The 17252-nt window shown below is 39.5% G+C and overlaps 1 protein-coding gene across 2 annotated transcripts; it reads right to left on the reverse strand.

Moving 5' to 3' along the window:
- Positions 1–1755: 1755 nt before the first annotated feature.
- On the reverse strand, positions 1756–11536 carry neto2b (neuropilin (NRP) and tolloid (TLL)-like 2b). Of its 2 annotated transcripts, none has more exons than XM_084733923.1 (12): positions 11258–11536; positions 9049–9105; positions 8721–8865; positions 7164–7412; positions 6965–7012; positions 5841–5968; positions 4773–4874; positions 4384–4510; positions 3960–4073; positions 3272–3402; positions 2797–2889; positions 1756–2710 (listed from the first exon to the last, which is right to left on the reverse strand). In XM_084733923.1, exons 3-12 carry the CDS (start codon positions 8863–8865, stop codon positions 2261–2263), a joined length of 1587 nt encoding a protein of 528 aa, XP_084590049.1. In that variant the 5' UTR covers positions 9049–9105; positions 11258–11536; the 3' UTR covers positions 1756–2260. The 2 variants fall into 2 exon arrangements, with proteins under 2 accessions (XP_084590049.1, XP_084590048.1); XM_084733922.1 differs by having other exon boundaries at positions 8707–8865.
- Positions 11537–17252: the final 5716 nt, after the last annotated feature.

Raw genomic sequence — 17252 nt, forward strand, 5'->3', positions numbered from 1 at the left:
AGTTGCTCCATTAATTATCTGCTCAGTGAATTTTCTGAATATGACAAATGAACCCCACGGATTTGCTGACTAAACTGTGAGGCTGTTTTTTAGAGTTGACTTTCTGGATTTCTAAATGTGCTCTGTCCTGCAGCTCAAAGGTTATCTAAGTACAGTAGTTTGGCACACTGACCATAAAGCTGTGCATGCGTGAGAAAAGTAAAAGTGAAACAGATTCTACATTTAGGGGAATTTCAACAAAACAACAAAAATACATGACCTCGACTCCTTCATCCATTGATAATGGTTTTGGTGAGATTTTGTTGAGTTTGGGAGATATTGGCCATAAAGATGTCTGCCTTCTTCTGAATATAATGGAACTAAATTGCACACAGTTTGTGACGACATAGCAAATAAATATATTTGAAAATCTTGACAGCAATGTCTCGTTACAGGAATTATGAGCAGTCTCATGTATAAAGTACTTTCTTTATACAGTGCTACAGAAAGAACATAGTTCCTACAGTTGTACATGAAATTGTGCACCAGAAGATGTGTGGATTATCTTAAGTAAATCGGTCTTTAATTTTATGAAAGAGACATTCCTGTTGAGTTTCTCAAATGAATTTTTTGGGGCTTTGAGCACCACCAGTTGAGTGCAAGCTAGTTCCATTATAGTCAAGAGAAGGTAAACATCTCTATGGCTGAACCCAGAAACTCACAGCAAAACAAACTAGACAGATAAATAACACAGGCAAGAGGAAAAATGTGCATTTCTAATTTTTGGATGAACTCTCCCTTTAATTGTTGAGATTTTAAAGGCCATTACTGGCGCTCCCACAGCTCCATTTGTGATAGAATTACTGCATTTCTTTAGATTGGCCTCGCTTATCAACAAGCTTTATTACAAAGTTTGTTGTGTTCTCTGCATCAGACAACACATGCATCCTGCACATCAGTTAACACATGCCAACCCATCGATTATTTTCAGTGCTGACAGGCAAAAAGGAAAAAGAAACAAAGTTTTTTACTGTTTGTTAATGATACTGTGGGTGTGCCAGTGGTGCTTTTTGTGTTTTTTATAATTGGACTGTACAACAGTTAACTTTGTATGGGAAAGTACAACCTGCATGCCCGTGCAACACACCTTTGAGAGGACTCAGCATATTTCTCCCTCCTGGCAAGAAGCACATGTGGCTGCTTAACTGCTAATGGTAACTTTGTACTCAATAAAACATACACACGGTACTTTCATTTTTGCTTCAATTTTTCATGAGTTGAAGTAAATAAAAATCTAAGACTTCTCACATGGACACAAAAAGTTTATTGTACAGATGTGACTTGAACTGGTCACAATAAAAGTCCACTCTGACATGGGCACCAGGAGGGCAGTCTTGACCCACCATACTCTGCCTCTGACTGGCATAACTTAATATTCTTACCCTAACTATTCACTCCTTGTGCCTAAACCTAACCATTTACCACCTAATACTTTTTTTTTCAAGATAAAAGTGCACATTTTAGAGTGGCTTTTTAGTATGCCCAGTCCAAAACATACTTACGCTACAACTGTGCTTTTTAAGCAGGAAAGGAGAGGCGCTCACTAACTTAATTAACAACTCATTAACAACTTTGTGGACAGAAATTGAGAGAAATAAAACATTTGTGTGCACCGAGGAAACCTTAGATTATTAACTTCAACTCATGAAAAATTGGAGCAAAAACAAAAGTATAAAAATATATAGCTAAAATCAAGATGAGACTTTTTCCAAAAACAATGGTGCAGAAATGTAGACATTTATTCTTTTATACAGGTAATTTTACAGAGTTCCTGTTTAATTTTACACTTTAAACAAGAACTCAGTAGTAATTTTTCCATTCTTTGCTTAAAATGTAATCATGCCTGCATTCTAGCAGAACCTAAACACCTGACCAAAAACATATTTAAACAAACTCTACTTGCTTTACAATGAAATGTATTTAACAAAATACATTGATTATGAGAACAACACACATCATTATCATATGTCTGCACTTATACACTGATCACAAATATGATAACAACTCCCTGTCAGCTGCTTCAGTGTCCGAGCAGAATCTGCAGTGCGGGAGCTGCTGGAGCTCCTGATGCACCGGTCTATAGAAGACGCTGTGTTTCCCAGAATTCAATGATCACTTCTTTATAATTATTATAAAGAAGTCAAGTGAGACACATCTGCTCTGTAGCATTAACTTGTGAGTTCTACAGCACTGATTGAAAAGTTGCTGCTGTCTTTTCTTTTCAGAAGTCCATGGACAAAGATCTTTGCTGGGCCATTTCAAAGTTCCCTCTCCGGCTTCCTGCTCTGCGCACATACACATCATACCTTCCGTCATCCTCCTCCTCTTCGTCCTCTTCCATCACTCTGTCCTGCCGCCCCAGCGCTCTGTCCCCCATACCGTGATGGCCCTGCATCCGGCCTGGTTTCATACTGGGCCAGCTCTTCTTCCGCAGACTACTGTTCAAATCCCTGAGGGGAGGTAAGGTGTTCTGGAAGTCCCCTCTGAAAGAAGGAAGCTCCATGGATCCCCTGCCGAGGCCATATGCGCCTTGACTGGCTTTGATGGAGTTGACAGAAGCCTGGGAGCCACAGTGGTGTTCATGAATGCAGCGGGAGCCTGATGAGGATCTTCTGAGCGCCTGCAGGGACTGGAGCTCCTCTGATAACTCCCCAAGATCCCCAGACATCTCCTAAAAGAGATAATGTTGTTACTTCTGTGGCTTGAAAAGGAGATCACCAAGTGCATGTAATAAAATATCAAAGTAATCAAACTAACCTTGTCTCTGAGAGTAAAGAGTTCATAATGCGGAGGGTCAAACACCTCCTGGAAGTCGCCCCGCTGGAACAGGTTATTCTTACGTACCAACACCTTCAAATTAAGATTGAACGCATTTCATGAGTTAACTATTTCCACAGCAATATTTTGTGGCATGATACTACATATTTTCATCACTACTTCTCTTCATCATTTTTACCAGTTTTGTAAAAATTATATATGCCGCATGGAAATTGCAGTTATTGTTAGTTTTTTGTGTAGATGGAGATGCATCTTGGTTACTGAGCAATTGTCATTGTCTATGTCAAAAAAGGAGTTATTCCATTTTTATGATATTCTAACAGAAAAAATGCATTAATCTCTTAATTGGGTATTTATCATGAGAGATTATATAGTTTGGAATTCAAATGGTCTAAATGACCGCTTATGGCAGCTGTAGTAGTTATGGTATTCTGGCATTTCTAGTGGTAATTACCTTTTTTCGTGGCTGTTTTATTTGGACCAGGATGGAGACAATGAGGAGCAGTAGCACCACTCCCGTGGACACACAGATTACTGTCCCATGAGTCTTTGTGATCTGGTGAAAGACACCTTTGCTCTTTTTCTCTGCATGATGGATATGAAGAGAGTGACAGAAAGAGGTAAAATATGAGGGACATTTAGAGGTACGGAGAGTACATCAGTCATTTACTTGTTGCCGCCCCCGTCAGGACAGTCTGTATCTTTGGCTGCCAGGAACAATTCAGAGCCTTCACTAAAAGCCAACGCCATGATTAACAGCCGTTAAAATCAACGGAGGTGATTAAGAGCCACTAAACAGCCAAAAGGCCTTGAGGGTCTTTTATCTGTAGAGCCATAAAAGATGATGAGATCATTGTTTTCCTGCCAAGTGGAATTTTTGAAGGGATATTCTTTACTGCCCAAAAGCTACAAATATGCACTTCTCTGTGGTGTCAGGGTGAAAAATAACAGAGGACGAGCTGGAACATTTGTGTGAGTGTCTTGTTGCAGATATCTCGTAGAATTATGGCCAGAAAAAAACTCAAGGAGGCTCAATGTGACACAACAGAGTCAGACACTACATGCATCATATTACATAACAACACGACTCATCATAATACAACACAGCAGATTTTCAAAGTGCTTTGGCACAAGTGGACTACCTTTGCAGTTGCTTTCATCCCAGGGAAAGACACAGTTCTGTATGCCGTTGCACACTAGAGAGGTGTTGATGCACATGTTGCTGTGGCAAAAGAATGCACTACCTGCACAGGGTGCTGAAACACAAACAGAGAAAATCCATCTGTTTCTCTGAATTCTTGGCCAAAATTCTCTTAAACTGATCCTATTTACAAAGTACTGATTGAATGATGGATTTACACTTTGTCTCTATGTGTGTCTTGCATTTTCTACAACTGCTACAACACATCTTTATTATTAAATAGCTGCAGTACTGAATATGCACCACAGGAGGGTGCTGGTGCAGCACTGTCCTTGTCCTGTCACAGCTGCAGAAGCTAAACAAATGTGACACTTGTACAAATGTAAAATGACAGAGGTTAAAAATAATCCCAAGAAGAAACTTACGCTCTGCAAAAGAAGTGAACAGCATCCGGAAGCGGCTGAGACGGCTCGTCTCATCAGCCCACATCCTCACTACTCCCACACCAGTGTCCAGCATGATGTCATTAGCTACTGTACTACAAAACTTGGCCTGCAAGAAACCACACACCATTTTCTCTTACAGTGTTGGATGTGTAGTCTCATTGAAGCCATGGTCTGTAGAACAGTTGCTACATATTTATGATTAAAAATATTACAAGCATGTATGACATGGGAAGAAAAGATAAACCCTAGCAGAAGGAGAGAGGAAAATCATAACAGGGAGTATAATGCTATACAGTGTGCAATGAACACAGCACAGATCAAGTCAGTTCAAGTAACATAGTGTAGATTACACATATAAAATATATTACCTTTAGGTCCTCAATAGCATTACTGCCATCATAAACAGCCACAAAGTTCTTCTTACATTCATTTGAGTTTTCCATCTGATACTCCAAGAATCTCAGGTAAATCTGGAATCAGCAATGAGGCGGGATTTAATGTACATTTGATAATTTGTCATGCAGTTCACGAAAAGCCACTATAAGAAGGCATTGCTGCATTGAAGGATCAAATAGAAATTGTTTCAAGCCAGCTGTACTGTATGCGTGCTTATGTTGGATTATCAAAGCATATGTCTTACTTCATACTTCATGTGCATGTATGTCATGCTGTAGATGTCCTGTCAGTCATTGTTTGATAATAAAAGATGTAAAGCGCATTTGTCTAGGGTTGTTTTGTGATATGAAGTTGAAATCCACATGATTTGTCTTTATGATTAAGTAAAGGTTATGGAACAAACACATCTCAGTGGATGTGGAGGCTAAAAAATACACTACAGGCTGGAGATTCATCATTTCAACCACTGTCCTCTTTGTCATTTTACCCCCAGTGAATCATATCCCATCTCCTCAACTTCATTTTAAGGAGAAGTAGAACATTTTTCTTGTACATTTTTCCCCAACTTTCCCCACTATACTTTTATATGCTGCTATCCTCAGATGAAAATCCAGTTATGAATAAACTTATTCTGCTGTTGTGCATTAGACAGTGTTTCTGGAAAAAAAAAAAGTAGGAGGGACGTGAGGGAAGCTCATGCCAGAATTTCTTGCAAAGTAAACTGGATTTATTCATTATTATTTAATTGACTCCACATTGTTTTTGTTCTGTAGCTTTTACCGTATTGATACAATTGTCTTTTTACACAAAATACATTCAAAACTGAGACTGAAGTTAATGCAACTTAAACTTAATACAGGTGATGTTAACTTCATAATCTCATTCATTTTTAATATCTGAAAAATATCATACTTGAGATCTTTTAAAAAGTCTAAAATTCTGATTATTGGATTTTGTGTTTTTAGAATTTTTAAGGACCATGCAAACCCTGATTAGATAAGTGGAAAAAGTGTTAAAATTCAAAATGTCACATGCCATACCCTGTTGTTTGTTGGGGCTCGTATAGTCCAGATGCAGTCCACTGCCTGATCTGGCTTCACTTTATTCTCCTCCTCCACCTGACTGGAACGGATCAGGCCGTCAGCCCCAGACAACTCGAACTGACAATCTGACCCACAGACAGCAACACAAGGGTAATAAAAAGGCAGATAAAAGGAAAACATGAGAGAGAAAATGAGATCAGAGGTGACAGTGACAGGAAATGCTAATGACTTTGCATCACATATTAATCTAAAGATGTACAATTTAAGTTTGAGTAGGCAAAGCTATGTGCAAGTTTCAACAAGTTAAGTCTTTTTAAGACTTTTAAGACCATTGGAAATGTAATTTAAGACTTAAGTATTTCACAACTACAATGTCATGTCATCTCTGCTCAGCACAGAATTAACCAATGATGCAAACCAAGTATGTGGTAAAACAAGTGAGGCTGACTAACAACAGCACAGCTAACAAAGCTGATAATGAAATCTGCATGAAATTTGTCCTGGGCATTGTGTTGTTAATTTTAGGTACACCCGAACCTTTCACAGTATGTTTCTGATATATTTATGGTGTGTGCTACGTCAGGCTTGATTTTTTTTTTTTTATAAGTCAGTCTTAGTTTGTCGATTGTTTAAGTATGGTTTAATGTTACACTTTTTCCTGCCCAATTAACGTTAGCTTAGCTCAGTGTTTCCCAATCCTGGTCCTCAGGGCCCACTGTCCTGCATGTTTTAGATGCTCCCTCTCTCTGCTCCAACACACCTGATTCAAATGATCAGGTTGTTATCAGGCTTCTGCAGAGGCTTGATGACGAGCTGATCATGTGAATAAAGAATAGAAGAAAGTAATGATAAAGGAGCAATATGTAACAATTGCACCTCCAGAAGTGAGTACTGCAGAGCAAACAGCTTTTATATTAAATTCCTATTTATTATATGATTAGTGGTTGAAAGGAGCTGTTCCCCCCCACCTCCTCCCCAGACATGAGGAGGCTCAGGCAGGCTGCAGGAGCAAGAGGAGTGTAGCATAATACTTTGACAATGACAAGCTATGATTAGTCCTATTAGCATATTGCTCGATTTAACCCTTACAAGCATTCAAGGATTGCGTGTGGTGGCATTACCTGGGATGGGGTTTAAGAGTCCACCCACATGTAGATGAAATTCAGGGTCTTGAGGGAAATCATAGAGACAGACAGTAAGATACCACATGATCAGATTTTTTGAGCTGACCGAATGAACTTTCAGCGAGTACCAGGATGGTACGGTGTGAGAACACTGCCATACTGGGATCAATTAAGCGTTCCACTGTGTTTTAATCACCTGCAGTAAAGCTGTACTGGACCTGAAAGCCGATCCCCTCCAGTTCTTCATCACTGAAGAAGCGGATCCACATGAAGCGTCCGCTGGAGAGGACAAGTCCGGGACTTGCTGAGCCGCAGAAGCGATTGATGAGTGGCGAGAAGCTGAAGGGCCCGTCCCGCACCTCGATGTGGTCAAAACGACACTCAAACGAGGCCTCGATGTAGAAGGTGTCATCAAACAGCAGCTCTATCCTCTGCCGGGGCAGGGCTGAGGGAAGCAGAGCAACAAAGGTGATTCAGAGACACAATGCTGGCGGACAATAGATAACGCAGTGAAAAAATACCTGCTCCTTTCTAAATTTTCCTCAGTGTTGTTGATGTTTTGCATAGAATTACTGTGGGTCAGACTGTTTTGTGGGCTCCAGGAGTGATTAAAGGGAAAATGATACACAAAATGACAATAAAGTTTTATGCAGTCTTTGGTGTGCAAGATAATGAGGAATGCACTGTGAAAAAGTTGTTAGCTGCCAGCTTGTTTGTAGTTTAATGACCACAGAAGGTAAACTTTTAGAAACGAGAATACTGTTCACAATCCTTAAATATAATCCAAACACCATGTGTGACCAATTAATGATGATGTTATTGTCAAACAAAGATACTTAAAGTAGGGAGCAGATGGTGTTGAAAGATGTGCTGTAGTTTTACCCACATTATTATTCTGAAGGACCTCTATGATTCACATTAAAAAAAAAAATCTGGAAAAACCTTTTGTCACAGCAGTGACAGCGATGGCCAGAGACATCATGTCTCTGGGTCATCTCATTCTTGTGAGCACAATATCTCAAAAACCCCGAGAGACAATTCTTAATTTGGCACAAATGACCAGTTGGACTCGAGCATGTACTGATTAGATGTTGGTGTTCAAAGGTCAAAGGTCACTGCGACTTCATATCCATCCAACTGCTGTGAACGCAATATCTCAGACACGCTTGGGAGGAGTTCCTTCAAATGTGGTGCAAAAGTTCACTTGGAATCAACAAAGCACTGCTTAGATTTTGGTGGTCAAATCAAATCAAAATGTGGTGATTACAAAGGGGTTATATCCTGTCTTCTAGGTTTATTATTTTCTGTTTCATATTTTCTGTTTCAGTAGTTGTTCCTATGAAACTTGACAATAAACTGAAGACAATCTGCAACCTTCGGGAGACTGTGCCGTGCTATTTTTATTTTTATTTTTATTTTTTGATACTTCCAAGGCAGGCGGTATGAAACATGGAGATATTTGTTACTTTTGGATACTTTATTTGTACCTTTGTCACTAGTAATAAAAAATACTTGAGAGAATTAATTTAAAAAAAAGCAACAGACATGAACAACAAAAGATTGCATTCTTGATCATCTTAGTCATCACAAAAAACTACTATTTTGTTCCTTTTGGTCCATTTAATTTCCATTAGAGCTCACAAAAATTTGACCTATTTTAACATGAAAATCTGCAACATTCACAAAAATTGGAACAGGAGCAGTGATATTATCAGGCTCAGGTGCATGTCGTTGGTTACCTTCCAGTACGTACAGGCACTCCTTGTTGGGAGGGTATGTATTTGGGTAGTTTGGGGAGCTGAAGGTGCCACCATCTGTGTTTCGTACCCAGTTTCCACAGTGACGAGAATGCTGCGGCCGTTGAGATGGTTTGACCCCTTTTGATCCTGCACCTCCATCTGTATGAAAATGACAGCCGAGAGACAAGTGAAAAATCATCTGCGCACTTAATGATACAACATGAAGTCAGTCGACACCTGAGAAGCAAAAACCGTGCAGAGATCTTTAATCAAATTACATTGTGTGTCTTGATTTAATGTAGCCCTTCTATTCAAGGAGCTCAGTGAATGTATCAATCTTACCTTTAGTCTTTTGTGCCAGAGCAAATCCCTCCTCAATGAACAGGAGAAATATCAAGACTGAAAGAGAAGCAGACATTATCTGAAGATGGGGACAATCAAGAAATAAAGGAAAAAGAGAGAGACAGAGCTTAGCAGGATTTGTGTGTCTGCGTTTGTTGCCTCAGTGCACACAGCTGAATGTATATACCAGGCCACGGGTGTGGAGTTCAAAAGCTCGACAGGGACAGAATAAGGACATCCTGCTTCCACCATCTGCTTGCTATAACTCTTTCCCCTATTTTTACATCCTCCTTATCCCTCTTTTCAAATGTTTATGTGTAACATAGTGGACTAGAATAGCAGCTGTTGACAATCTGCTGTCTAATATGGTGCCGCTGTGTAAGGATGTCTCATGGTAAATAAATAAAAGTCTCCGTGTCATAAAATAATACCTTGTGCCACTTTTGTGTCTATTATATAAAATATGACCTAAATAGAGTATCTCGCCCAAAGGATACCCGACCACTAAAATTTTGCTTTGAGTTTTCACCAAAGTGGCAGGTTGGCATGTTGCTGTGAATGTCCACTCATAAACAAGACAAAACAAACACAAACCAGCAGTTATTATATACACTGTGGGCATTTGTGCAATATGTTGGTTTTATCACGACATAGGGAGGGACCGGTTTAAATTTTTTTTCCAGGCCTGGCATAAAAAGTCACATCATTTTTTTGTTGGTAATTTACGGGAGGGTCAGTGGTACAACGTAGTGCATGATATGAGAAGAATAGAGATGGATAAACAGAGATAAACAGTGTTTGGTGTGTATGGATCACATGTAATCAGAATTACATAATCAGATTACAAAAGTAAGTAACTTTAATCAACCAAGATGACATATGAAAAAAAAAATTGTAATTAGTTAATGGTTACATTGTTAAGGATTCCTTGATCACATTTTTTTTAAATGTGTAAAACTTTACAATATGGCAATTTTGAAACTTTTTTCATGATAATAATGCTCTATCAGCTCATGAAAAGTGCATCTGACATGCAGGGTTTCTTGCACAAGTGTTCCACTTTGTGGTGGTCCTGGCAGGGGAAAAAAACAATCAAAAATGCATTTTATTTGCATTGGAAATGTTTTTTGTTGTTTAAAAGAGAAAAAAACTATTTGTGGAACTCAAATTGTTGTGAAAGTGTCCCTTTCATAGTATAAGTGATAATATATTCAATGTTTGATTTTGAAGTAATCCAAAAGTATTCAGATTAGATTAGTTTTGTGTAATCCAATGTATTACATTACTAATTACAAACACTGCTATTCAGTAACTACATTACTGTAATATAATAATGTAATATCTATAAAGAATCTGAAAATAGGTTATCTCAAGAAAGAAAACTTCACATATCTTCAGCTTTGTGTGATGTTTTGGAAGATATAGTAAGATTTATGCTTGTGTTTGCCTTATTTAATAAGGGACAGTGCACATGAATTAATATGATCACTTCAGTCCATCATGTAAACGTGCCAGTTTTAGCCACACAGGCAGACAGATTTAACTACACTGTCAGTCTCTACAAAGCCTCCAGCTGATTGACTGACACTTCATGGAAGAATTAAGTGAGGTTTGTGTTCATTGAATGAATTTATTGCACTGATCCACTTCCACAGAGACCAAATTTTGTGTGTGTGTGTGTGTGTGTGTGTGTGTGTGTGTGTGTATGGAGGAGGAAAAGAGGCAGCAGCATCAGCAGCAGCCCAAATCCTCCTGTCCAGGCACTGAGCCACCACAAGCTGATCTAAGACAGAACACAGTTTTACCCCCTTTGAAAATTTAGAGTCTTGTTTCTTTCCTGCAACATTTGTCTTCACTTTTCTATCAGTGATGTGCACAGAGTAAAGTAGGGAGCTGTCACTTCAGCACTACGGCTCCCATCAGGGGTTCAAAACAGAGAAGTTAGGCATTTTTCTGTCCTTTAAATGTGTCCAGGAAGCAGATTTAAAAAATCCTGCATGTACTCCTTTTTTCATTCAGCCTCGCTGTAATGAAAATACTCATTTTGTGCATAAAACATGCAACTTTGCGCACAAAAATTCGGAAGTTTGTGAATAACGTAAAATAAATATGTCGGTTTGCCAAGAAAACGACATCTCGAGATTAGAAACGGCCGTCATCTATTTCACCAATCGTCCTAAATCATGCAAATGTGGCTCATCTCACTCACCTGAACGCATCCTCTCAGATGAAGTCCGTTTTCTGGGGTTTGAGCTCAGAGTGATTCCCTCACATCCCTCCGCCACTTGAAAATAAGTCAATTGTCCAGACTATCGCATGTTAGACCCACTGATTTACAGAAATCCAACTTTCATCCTTTCATCCTAATCCCACTGGTGAAGATGAAAGAGCCTCTGGGGCAGAAAACAGCTGATGAACTTCTGATTCATCATCAGAAACTGTGAGATGAGCACCGGGACGCAGTTCCTGCAGTGTGAGACTGATCCATCCGTCCTCTCAAATAAACGGATCATCTGTCTGCGGCTGCTCCAGGTTTTAAGATTGGGCTCAGATGGCGCGACAAGGGGGGGCAGCTGACTGCGCATGTGCATCTACATACATGAGTAATAAGTGATATGATAATCCTCTCATGGCGTGTTTGGAATAATGATGAATTCAATTAGGAATTCCCATTTTTTAAATCTGATTAGCTGATACAAGTGTCAAAAAGTCAAATGCACACATACATGTTGTACTCTCACACTACAAACAGAAAAGCTCACAGGGCATAAAATCAGTGCATTCCTGTGCAGATCTATGCAGAGCAGAGAGCAGGGCACATTCCCTGTTGTCTTTTCTCATTAGTCTCGAAGGACACATGGCGCCTGGAGCCTTAAAAAGCTGGCTAGAGCAGCAGAAAGATGAAATTGGAAGCCAAGAGTTGGTGGGATGGAGACTTTCCTTTGATGTGTTGCCTTTTACCAACAGGACCTGTCACCATGTCCACAGGCAGATTTGTGCCTCTTCAGCTTAAATTGTAATTGCTTTAAATCGCAGGCTTTGCTCACAGAGATGGACGGTGTAAGGGCGCTCCTGGCAGCCAAAGACACTCTCACTCTGACAGATGTCTCGGCGCAAATGAGTGATATATTCTGATATCCTCCCACCCTTGATTTTCACACTTGGATGGCCACATGCATCCATGCAGCAAAACCGTTTCTCTGGTTTCTTCTGAACAACTTGATGTTTATCAAACAAGAAGAATGAGTCTCAGTATTTTAATTACCTATATGACTTCACTGTTTGTTGCAAAACCCAATATCAGCTGTTCTATTGTTGTTATTATAGTACTGATGCTGTCACTGAAGTAAGTAATGTCATTTACACAGCAATATCCATCTAAAGTTTGCTAACCTTAGATAAATTTAGCCCCCATTAGCTAATGGTCATAACAAACCTAGTGAGCTTGTTGGACTGAGCGTGTGCTTTTTATTGTTTATGAATTAAACTTTAGATTAAGCCTGTGTTACTGTTTCTTTCAACATTCACATAGAGTTGCTGATTTGGTGCACAGTGATCAGATGTCCTGGTCTGATCCAAATTTTGACAGTTATCTTCTTCTTTGGTTCATGTGCAGCAGCACAATGTGCAAAAGGCCTGGGTGAAGGTGAATATAGATTATCATGTGTGTTGATCATTAACTACTCTCTATTATTAATGTTAGTGATGCATAAACATTTGAGATGAATTTTCATGTTGTAGCTGGCTTTAACTTCTTTATATCCAATTAGGAAGTTTAATATTGATCATATTGATCATATAAGATGATCATATGTAAAATCTTTGCCTGCAAGGTTACTCATAACCAGTGTCAGCTGATAAATGTTTATGAGTAAAGAGTACAATATTTTCCTCTGAAATGTAGTACAGTAATGAAGTAAGAGTACATTTCACCACTGTTTACTCACACCAGAAGTACAAGTGGTGAGATTAGTAGCTTCCTTTCCTTTTTTTGTGTAACTTATGTCACAAAAGTCTAACCTTTTTTATTTGCTTCATTTTTTCTGATGTTAATGATCTGATTTCCTTTCCTGTCTTTGAACTTCTGTTTCTCCTTTTCACATAAAACTTTCAAAACAAACATAACTAAGACAAAGGAACCACAGCAGCCACCAAAGTGCACAAACAACTAGCAAAGCACAAAGCAACACATCCTATCAGAAAGCCCAGGGGGCATATTTTCAAAGTCTCACAGGCCATCATTATTCAGTAGGGTGGGACCAATTTTTCTTCTGCAGTAACAACCTCGGGGTAAATTAATTCAGCAGGAGATGAACACACTCAGCCACAAAATATATGCACGATCATAAAGTTGCATCATGTCGGCCAGTGCTTAAAAAAAATACACTATTCCCTCGTGAATGATTATAAAGTGAAAGTGTTGTCTGGGAGATGCATGAATCATTTATTTTCTGGGCTGTGTTTGGTTCGGAGGGACTGTGTGACATATGAACTGAAGCGAGAAAGTGCGAGTGACAGGTTGTTGACAAGCCTCCATGAATACCAGCTGTTACAAATGACCAGATGCCACATTTGTGAGCTATCGCTGTTTGTTACTCTCTGCCCGTCTGTCTGTCACTCATCCAGTCAACGCACATGCAAACTGACAAACTGATACATGCACACCTTTGTTTACTGCACATCAAAGAGGGTAAAATCTGCATCTGTTGCCACGGCAACCAAGCTGGTGTCTTGCCTGCTTCTTCTGAGGCAATCAGGGACCTAGAAAGCAGAGGTTTTAGGGGGGTTTGACAGAGACAGGGATCAAAGTGGAACAAAAAACAAAATCTCCTCAGAATGTCTACCTGTGCTGCTGCTACTGAAGGAAAGGTTTGCGTTTCAAGGTTTGTGTTATAGCAAGCTAAAGCCAATGGAAATGCTGTGTTTCCTTTGAATGCCTTTTGAATTACTATTATTTTGGACAAGCTTTTGCAATACTGAGGTGTCCTTGAAGTCTGTAATTTTCTTCTTCTATTACGCATTACCGCAGCTCTGGTTTTTTGAACATAATGACGAGTTAATGTGTGTGGGCTCTCTCTGATGAAAAAGACTATTCTATGATATTAATGTAATGTTCCCATAGAAACTGATTTGAGTAATTGTATAGGTAGTGAATAAAAGTTACTTACTTAAATGAGCTGCAGCTGAACCTTTATAACCATCAAAATTTCTTTTCTCGTCTTGTCTGCTTATCCTTGAAGGGTCATGGGGGGGCTGGAGCCAATCCCAGCTGACACTGGGTGAGAGGCGGGGCGCACCCTGGACAAGTCGCCAGTTCAACCACTCACTCTAACATTCACACCTATGGACAATTTAGAGTCACCAATTAACCTATTATGCTGCATGTGTTTGGACTGTGGGAGGAAGCCAGAGTACCCGGAGAGAACCCATGCAGACACGAGGAGAACATGCAAACTCTGCAAAGAAGGGTCCTGCCACAGCCACAAGCTCCCCAGCGCCCCAGCTGGCTGGGGGGATTTGAACCCAAGACCTCATCATCACTCACCCCATCACTTGCTGTGATGCAGTAGTGCTAACCACTGCACTACTGTGCCACCCTCTATGAAGACAAGAAAAAAACAAAAATCTCTCCAATGTAGTGATAAAATAATCACATTTTATTTGAAATGAATTAAATATTGCTATACCTGCTTTTTGTGCCAAAAAGTACATTTGAAAACCTCAACAATGTGATGTCTCTTTCCACACATTCTCAGCCAAATTCATCAAGCACTAACAATGTGTTACCACCCCTCAGCACCTCCTACTGAAGCACAAGGTACTCGATCTCTAACAGATGTGGCCAGAAAGACTTTTTAACATGTGCTTAACACTGTGAAATGTCTGCACTTTGGTTAGGTTTAGGCACAAACACAATTTGGGGAGGTTAAGGAAAGAAGGAAGAAAGGTGGTAAGGAAGAAAAAAGGTAACCACTGCATACTTTCTCCATGCCACAAAAGTCTAATGAAGACAATGTATGATTTGACTTGAATCTACCTGATGAAGATCCAAGTGAGATCCAAGTCAGATCAAAACGTTTTGTTTTCATTGTGGCATGAAGTAAGTTTGTAGGCATGACCTTTTTTCTTTGGTGCTGTTTCTAATAGCATTGTTCCTGCATGATGTGCCTAAAATTATTCTCCCTTTAGAGTAAGGATAAGACCATATTCGGGGTTACAAAATCTATGTTAAGCCACATTACGTCACTGAAGTGCCTCAAAAGATGAAAGTCACATGGTACATGTAACATTATGTACCTTACAACTTTTACTGAGGCCATCTTGTTCCATTATATTTGAGAGAATAGAGACGTCTCTATGGCCAAGATCTCCAAAAATGAATACACATCAAAACTATATAGATGGATAAATAGCACTGCAGTTAAGAGGAAAAATATGTATTTTAATTTGGAGGTGAACTGTCCCTCTAAAGCTCATAACAGTGAGTGACTGCACAGTAGAACATAATCTCAATGCCAATCCCCAACATCTCCCACATCACACTTATTTACTGCTCAAAAGCACTACCATTCCTTCAGCAGCTGTAGATTGGACTCATGCATTGCGTGTTACAAAACATGTCCACAGTAATATGAACATAGCCAGACATCTTTTGGGCAAGCGGGATGCATACACACCGAAAGGAAGGCAAAGACAGAAAAGTAGAACTAAAGCAGGATAATGAATCCCAAGCTCTTCTTTTGCAGGGCTGTTATTGTAATTAGCATTTTGATTGGAGTCTCAACAAGGCAAGTGATTGTTCGTATTAGCGTGTGCTTAAGGATGAAATTAACATCTTTAATTTGGCAGGGTGTACGGTTGAGTGAGCCAGGTGACACTGCTGGGAGAAATCAACTTTCACTCCCCCCATTCTTTCTTTTTTCCTTACTGTGAAAGAACGTATGCACATACCGTCTACATGAGTGCCTTTCTTGGAATTGAAAATAACTTCGTCTGAAAAAAAAAAAAAAGCTTTTAAGAAACGGGTGATCTTAAAGGTCAAGGATTACACAGCAGCAGTTTCATGCAGTTCAGCAGCATAATGTAACAAAAGAGTTAAGAGATCCCAGGGGCATCTGAAGTATTTCCAAGCACTTTACTTCCACAGCAATACACTATCTGCACTTGCTTTGAATCCATGTCAGTGTTGCTTGATCTGCTAGATTGACGAATTTAGAAAAAAAAAACAACACTTTTATCAGCTTCTGAGGAAAAGTCATTAAGATACTACCACGAGGCTGTGATTGGCAGGAAATCCCTGTGGATTTGGCCTATTACAGTTGATGAGGAAGCACAGTAGCCTCTGTGCAAGCCCCGACTTTAATAGGGTGGAACAGATTACCGTGTCCCACTGACTTCTCATTTATCATCACATTGATTTGTGTGGAGTTTTTAAGCGCAACAGATTTTATTGCTCGCTCCACGGGCATTTGATGCTACAACTGTAGATTATGTCACAACTAATCACCCTCATGTACAGTCCACTGTGTTAAATCCTACACTTAGCTGAGGAAACAAACACAAGTTATCTAGTGAATTCAAAGAAGCCATTACTGCAGCACACCAACAGTGTTTACTTTCTTTCTTCCTTTTTCTAAAGACAGTTCATCAAAAACACTGTCAAACCAAAATTTTGACAGGAAATTTAATCATCACCATAAACGATTCCTTACATAATAGCCAGCTTATGTTTCGCAGCCAGGCGGACCCAACAGCCACAGCCACTGAGAGCAAACACAAATATCCTATTCCACGACAGATTTAGATATATTGGATGTCATTCAGCAGGAAATGCTGATGCTAAACTCCATTCTTATCTCTGGCCCATACGACAACAGATTAGAAGGACAAAGAAAGAAAAACTCATCAGACGAATGTCAAAACAACAACTATACTATAAGCCATCAGAACAACCCAAAGTAAATCAGTTGCAAAGCAAAAGGAAGCTTGGTTGAGTTTTAAATATTTGAGAATAAGTCTTCTCTTCTTTACAGTCTACATACTGGTTTATGCTCAACCTCTGTTCCCATGGAAAACATCTTCTCTGTTATTACAAATTCACATGTGGTTCGTTCTGTGACATCCGCACAATATCTTCTAAAACCAGTTCATCAGAGATAGAAGTAATCAAAAGAACAACCACATACAGTTCTTAACTAGATGCA

The sequence above is a fragment of the Lutjanus erythropterus genome, chromosome 13 (assembly GCF_056507025.1).
Source record: "Lutjanus erythropterus isolate fLutEry1 chromosome 13, fLutEry1.hap2, whole genome shotgun sequence".
Classification (NCBI taxonomy): Eukaryota; Metazoa; Chordata; class Actinopteri; order Lutjaniformes; family Lutjanidae; genus Lutjanus; species Lutjanus erythropterus.

Bases quoted from the DNA above. Each gene is read 5' to 3' on its own strand.
- neto2b (XM_084733922.1), bottom strand. The intron at 4,875-5,840 runs GTATGGCATGTG...TGCTGATTCCAG, and splicing joins GAGCCCCAACAAACAACAGG to ATTTACCTGAGATTCTTGGA. The intron at 2,890-3,271 runs GTAATTACCACT...CTTAATTTGAAG, and splicing joins TAAAACAGCCACGAAAAAAG to GTGTTGGTACGTAAGAATAA.